This window comes from Atta colombica, unplaced genomic scaffold (assembly GCF_001594045.1).
Source record: "Atta colombica isolate Treedump-2 unplaced genomic scaffold, Acol1.0 scaffold146, whole genome shotgun sequence".
In the NCBI taxonomy this organism is placed as follows: domain Eukaryota; kingdom Metazoa; phylum Arthropoda; class Insecta; order Hymenoptera; family Formicidae; genus Atta; species Atta colombica.
In genome coordinates, this window is record NW_017259235.1 from 881,899 (window position 1) to 888,591 (window position 6,693).

Genomic DNA, 6,693 nt, shown 5'->3' on the forward strand with positions numbered 1-6,693 from the left:
GAACGTAATCTCGAATACCTACCTTTTTTTTCCGCCATCTCGTGTAACCAATGTAACGTCGTTCGAGAGAGAAACCGAAGAGAGTGCTTCCGTATATTTGTCGAGACTCGCTGAACTCGCACGAGTTACGATGAATTACGAAGCCATCGTCCAAGTACGAAGTTATAATGAGAAAACAAGAGGGGGAACCTTTCATGTTGGGAGAAACTCGCACTTTGTTTCTTTGAGCGATTTTATGACTCTGGAAGTTTATGATCAATGATGTTAATGGAGGAATGTCGGGATCATTCATTAATAAAAAAAAGCCAATATCACATTGAGGGTCGTAACAAACTGATTATACGAATAACTGTCGATTGAGAATGTTGCAATCATGCAAGATAGCGAGAAAATAATTATCAAAGTTGTAGCACAAATTATATCTCTCACTGTTTCGTGGCGCAACGACACGTAATTATAAATATCAACAATATTACAATATTTAGACGGTACAAAATAGCATTATCACCACTATGCTAATAAGAGACAATATCATTAGCCAGAAAGATAACGTATGTATAACAGTGTGTTATATAAGCACATCTACAATTAAAAAAAAAATATACATATATATATATATATATATATCCACAACTATATTTTAGAATAATACTATATTGCAGAATAAATATTTTTTATAAGTTAATAAGTTTTAACGAGATTTTGAAATTGATCGTCTTGATGATAAGTAATATTGTTTTGTGCAAATTGTTCTATGTGAAAAAGATATATGATTGCTTCTAACTTGAAAAAAATCAGAGTCAATCTCCTATATATATTATACAAACACGTCCAAACGCGATGAAAAAAAAAGCTTAATCAAAGACTATATCATTTCTTAACGTAATTGTGTGTGTGTGTGTGTGTGTGTGTGTGTGTGTGGGGGGGGGGAGAGAGAGAGCGAGAGAACGAGAGAGAGAGCGAGATCGTACTAGCAGGTTTTCAACTTGTAGTCTAGACTCTTTTCGCGAATAATTGACAATCGCTCAGCAATTATACGATTATATATGGGACAAAGAGAAACATATATAGTATAAAGTAGACAAGACACATAAACGATTTATTGGTAGATAACTTTTTCGAGAGAGTTATAAAAATAATTACATAATACAATTACACAATTTCTACGAACTAGAGAATAATATTCATCTCTCTCGCGTACGTGCGTGTTCATACGCACACGTAGCAAGTAAACATTAAGTAAAAATATGTACAGCAAGTGATGAAGCGAGTACGTCGAATCGTGACTGATCCGATTAAATTTGATAACACGTAAATACATATATCAGATTATACTTGCGCGTGTCGTACTAAAGTCTAGGTATCGATCCACTGTAAATATAGATAATAGATATGTACTATAAGTACGTCAACAAAGCGCTCGAGACGCTTGTGAAAAATATTTTAAGAACTTTAACAGTTTTTTCGACAAGTTTTTCAAGTGAACCTCATCTCTTTCCGATGAGATTTTCTTTTCGGTAAGATCTGCATTTTTGTACGTGCGCATTAACGTTCTTTTACAATAAAAAGAAACTTTCTCGGCAGAAAAATCGGCGAAAACATTCGTTCGCGAATCTGGAACAATCTGTATATATTCTGTATATATACAAGTTAATAATTAATACTTATATAATGCGAATTTTGACACGTATGTATTTTCCATTTGACAGATAATATTCTACGATAGCACGCTAAACGCTAATAGTAAGAATAGAACGTTCTATAGAATGAAAACTTATATAAATAAATATTTATTGTATAATATCGCAGAAAGTAAGCGAGTCCGCTTAAATTCAAAATTCAAGTCTGACAATTTCATCCTCGACAATCCTCGCTTTTCTATATGTATATGTACATGTAATCATTTAGATTTGTAACAACAATATAATTGTTTCCGTGACGAATGATATTATTCGATCACAGTCATGTTTTATATATATTTCGAATTTATCTTAATATTTTGGAATCTGAAATAACATTCACTGCGTTTCTTAGTTATAAGTTTTCTTGTGTACATGCAATCACGGATTTGTTAATTGGCCCCTACCTTGAACATTTGGTTTATCATATATAAGTTGATTGATCGACTCGTCGTATCATCTATTCTAAAAATAGAATCTATTATCTAACGTTACGATATGTTTCACGTTATACGGGTATTTTCGCAATAGGAATATGATTCGCTCACGCGAACGGATGATTGTCTTACCAAGTACGAATTAATTATTAATTCGTCCTTCTTACTTATCTACTACAGACTATAGTACGATACGATTGGATTTTTATTTTAATCATTAATCAATTATAAGTGACAGCATTATAGTTGACAGTAAATGAGCAACTTGGCTATTCAATTAAATGGGAGACAGAATGTATATTGATAATTCACACAAGCGCGTTCCTTGAATTCTTGAAAAAAAAGAAAAACATTGAAATGTATACATATTTCTTGATATCGAGAAAAATAAAAATGTATTGTATAATGAGACTCGGAAAATTGACAATTAAAGTATCGGTAGAGCAAATAATAGAAAAAAAAAAATCATTCCTAATCATTGAGTAGATTAAATAACATAGGTAATTTGGCGATACAATTAGATGTACGTACGTACATCTAATTACATCTCTCATTTTTTTACACGTCTGATAAAAACCTCTTGGATATCGATTATCGATGATAATGCGATACGATGAACCGTCGGCGTCGTTTTCTCTTCTTCGCCATCATCGTCATCGGTTTTCCGATGCTGAGCATTTGCTTTTGTCTCCATTTCTCGCCGAGTAACGCACATACCAAAAGATTTTCTCGATGGAGCGCAACCAGTCGTAGCAAGCGATTCCGCGCAATTCCCGTCTGCGCGGCGATGCCATCAAAGCCGCTATCAAGTCGATCCAAGTGACCGCTAATGTTAGCGATCACGTCGAGGAGCAGGCCATCTCGCTTGCGCGTCTCCAGTGCGAGCTTCTTGCTGAGCAGGAAAGTCATTAGGCCGACGATCGTCAGCACTGTTAAGCCCAACAAGCTTCTCTGCATCGATGGCAACGTCATTTCCAACGAATAAATATATCTAAATACATATAGTATATCTCGCCCTCTCATTGCATCGTTCGGTGTCTTTACAGTTTCGATTCGAAAGTGAATCTAATAATAATGATGATCTTTCTCATTAATGAAGAAGAGAAAATCATTGTACACATGATACTTATCTATATTACTAATTATTTGGCACTCGGACGAGATTGTGCGACACGCGAATCGCGAACCCATATGCAGTTAAAGAAAAAGCTGCGTAATTTAATTCGTAGAACAATTAATAACATTTCCAATGAAAGTCGTTGGAAACTATGGATGTTTCAAGATATTTCCGTTCGATGATCTGTGCGATCATCCACTTATGATACAAAGAGAGAGAGAGAGAGAGAGAGAGAGAGAGAGAGAGAGAGAGAAAGAGAGAGAAACGATCAATCATCTTTCTTCGTTAATACAGTGATAATAGAGATATTTTATTTCGATATTCTTGTAGTCATGTGTATGAACAGTCTCTCTATTATTTTTCATGACTGGATGATATCGTCCAGTTAATTAAAATTCGATCAAATAAACTGAGAGACACAATAGTGACGACTGATAATAATCTGCATCCGGATATCTGACTTGCATTTTTTTTCGTTAGCATCAGCTAAACTGAAAGCTATTCGTTAATACTCGTTTTTTTCTTTGTTTCTCTTTGTCTCTCTCTCTCTCTTTCTCTCTCTTTTTCCTTGCCTCTCTTTTCTCTGTGGGGATATTCTCGGTTTCTATTCTTTTTTCGGCACGAATGCCTACGATTTTTATCTATTATTAAAAGCGAGGCGCGGCTGTGCTTCGGCATGCCACCCGTTTTGCTGCTGCTTAACGATTAGTCAATCAAGCAACAATCGAGATTTCTCAAAATTCTTCCAAGTAGATTTACCTTCAATCGGCCAAATCTATCCAAACTCTTGTGCTCCATCGACTTCCCTTGAATTAACCCCCTAACAATTAACCATATTAATTGTAGTGTCACATTTGCACTATGACTTCATAATCTTCAAATGTCAGTGAAATTATGTGAAACGTTTAATGCATTTGTATTGTATAAATGTAAGACTCTGTAGATGATCGTACGTGATCTAGTATGTAAAAATTCACAGTGAATTGTGATTATTTAGTTTTAGATTAGTCAGTTTTGAGTGCCAAACATTGTGCAATGGGCCAAAATGTACGAAAAGAATAAGAGTTATCCTTTGATACGACAACCGTTTGTGATCGCTCCTTATTTAGAATATTTAGACAGATATTTAGTAGTTAATTAGAATCCACATAATGGTCTATCGCGCGGTGTCTGTCATAAATCTCTTGCTCTGGTGCAAAGAAATATTGGATCTTCTGGATACGATGAAACTTTCTTGTTGTAGCACTTTTTAATTTGTCACGTAGTAATCTTTCATGTAGTAATCAATCGCGTATGTCGATCACGCTCCTGATGGTGTTGATGGTGGTCCATCTGATCCATCTGGTACATCTGGTCCATCGTTCGAAGGTAGATACTGCTCGCGATGATGTTACACGAGGAAATGTTATTTGTTTGTAACGACCGTGATGAGTCATGAAAATTAAATCTGCACTGGTTGGAATACAACGAGATGTATTAGATATATACTCGTACTTGTTGAACGTTGTGTGATCGGATTGAAATAGACTCGGTATTCGTCGCGAGTCGCAACAATGCTCGCTCCACGTGTAATGAAGGCGCGGCCATCCTATATCTACACGAAGGATACGACACGCGGCCTCAATGTCCCCATCCCCGTCATCCCCGAGCGAGCAACCCCGATCAACACAGGGACGTAACTTGATCTTCAACGTCCACGGAGATGCAGATTTCGATCGCACTGGATTGCGCCTAGCGTACGTTTATAATCAAGTATTACATTTACATATATTGCTCTTCTCAATATCTTTCATTTGTCAACTTAGAGATCATGGGCCTAACAACATTGACAAATTTTATTTTATTATAAAAATAGCAATCACGCAGCTAAAATTCTACGTTCTTTTCCAATGTTGAGCGGAATTTAATAATGACGATAATTACTCCGTCCCAGAATACGATCATCACGTGTCTCGCAGTTTTTCTTGATGTCCTTTTGCTGGTTAAAAATATTTTATATAAGAGAAGTCACTAAGAGAAAAACCGATACCTCGCACAACAGACGTTGGGAGTTGGGAACAATACTGCAGACAATGAGAAATCGAAAACAACCGCGATCTAGCATGTGTGCCATGTGTGGTAGGATAGTTGGCGCATGCGTCTATTAATCAATAAGAGACTTACTGCACGCACCCCTTTGCTTCGTCTGTTGTCGTGACCTGTCAGATGACTTGGAAGTTCGTTGGAAATATCGTTGGTGATATACATGTATGACTGATATGGAGATTCTTCTAGAATCTAGAATCAAGATATCATTCACTTACGGAAAATTTCTCGGAGCGTACTAGCTTGCATCTATCACTGACATAAATAATCAAAACTGCGATCGGGATCACTTGCAGGTTTTTTCCAGCGTAATGTCGAGCGATGGTGGTATTTCTCTTAATGAGACTTCGGCATATTTTCGAGAAGGAAGAAACCTAAAAAATTAAATTAAATTGAATTAAATTGAGAGACTTTACTATGCGCCACACAAAGAAAGCGTCAATATCGTGATAATGCCTATATAGGAAGCATGGGCGTATATACATATACAGGATTTTTTCGGGAAAATAATTTTTATCAACTTATTCTGTGTTATATAGCAATTTTTCGCGTTAATGAATTGCTTTTTCTCTATATATTTTAGAGTTTGGAATATCTTCTTCCTGTTCCTAATTTTGAAAGAAAATATTGGGTTTGTAAATAACTTTTTTTCCTGAAAAAAAAAATATAGACAAAAGTTATAGTTATTACACAAAGTAATATAGTTATTAAAAACGAAATATGTAGTATTATGGATGGAGTATTCATTAATATCTCGGCGCATATCTTGTTTTCCAGCTCAGAAAAATTTTCCGGCTTGCCAAAATTTTCTTTATACGAGTATATTGGACAATGCATCAATTGTCAAAGAACAATTTCGAAAGGAAATTCGAGAAATTATTCATATAGTCATAAGAGAAAAAATTATTTTATATGACAATAAAAAAATTACTCAAAAAAGAAAATTGTACTTCTTCATAAATAAAAATAAATAAAATATTTCGGGAAGGGGGGAATTGAATTCCCTATAAACCTCCGTTTTGCATTCCTGAATATGCCCATTCTTAGGAATATTTTATGCACGCGTAACAATTAGAGTTTGTGATTACAATTAGTTCAGGTATGTGTATTATACAGAGTTGGAAAGTAATGCGTTATTTGTAATTATAATATTTAATTTAGCCATTATACTACAAGGTCGTGTCACTAGTGACTGAATGATTCCTGTTCATGCAAATTTCATCGAGTCTTTCTAATTATAAATTATACTACATTTATATACATTTTATTATTTTCCAAAATGAAGTTCCAATGCTTAAAGTAACGATTCGTTCAAGTAACTGTAATGGTATCGCATTATTTTTTTTTAAGGTAACGTTCCCAACTCTGTTATTAT

The 6,693-nt window shown here is 34.9% G+C and overlaps 3 protein-coding genes across 3 annotated transcripts in view; all 3 read right to left on the reverse strand.

Annotated features, from left to right (window-relative positions):
• The window catches only part of LOC108685186 (selenium-binding protein 1-A), a 3,225-nt gene extending 3,055 nt beyond the window's left edge, over positions 1 to 170 (reverse strand). Inside the window, exon 1 of the mRNA XM_018189867.1 lies at positions 23 to 170. Within this exon, the coding sequence (XP_018045356.1) occupies positions 23 to 38 (16 nt within the window). The 5' untranslated portion in view covers positions 39 to 170. The remainder of the gene's footprint in view (positions 1 to 22) is intronic.
• Positions 171 to 2,535: 2,365 nt separating this feature from the next.
• Positions 2,536 to 3,764, reverse strand: LOC108685103. The gene has a single exon (XM_018189744.1). It carries the CDS (start codon positions 3,137 to 3,139, stop codon positions 2,708 to 2,710), a length of 432 nt encoding a protein of 143 aa, XP_018045233.1. The 5' UTR covers positions 3,140 to 3,764; the 3' UTR covers positions 2,536 to 2,707.
• A 42-nt stretch (positions 3,765 to 3,806) lies between these two features.
• The window catches only part of LOC108685104 (sodium-coupled monocarboxylate transporter 1-like), a 6,861-nt gene continuing 3,974 nt past the window's right edge, over positions 3,807 to 6,693 (reverse strand). Inside the window, exon 8 of the mRNA XM_018189746.1 lies at positions 3,807 to 5,692. Coding sequence (XP_018045235.1) covers positions 5,605 to 5,692 — 88 coding nt within the window. The 3' untranslated portion in view covers positions 3,807 to 5,604. The remainder of the gene's footprint in view (positions 5,693 to 6,693) is intronic.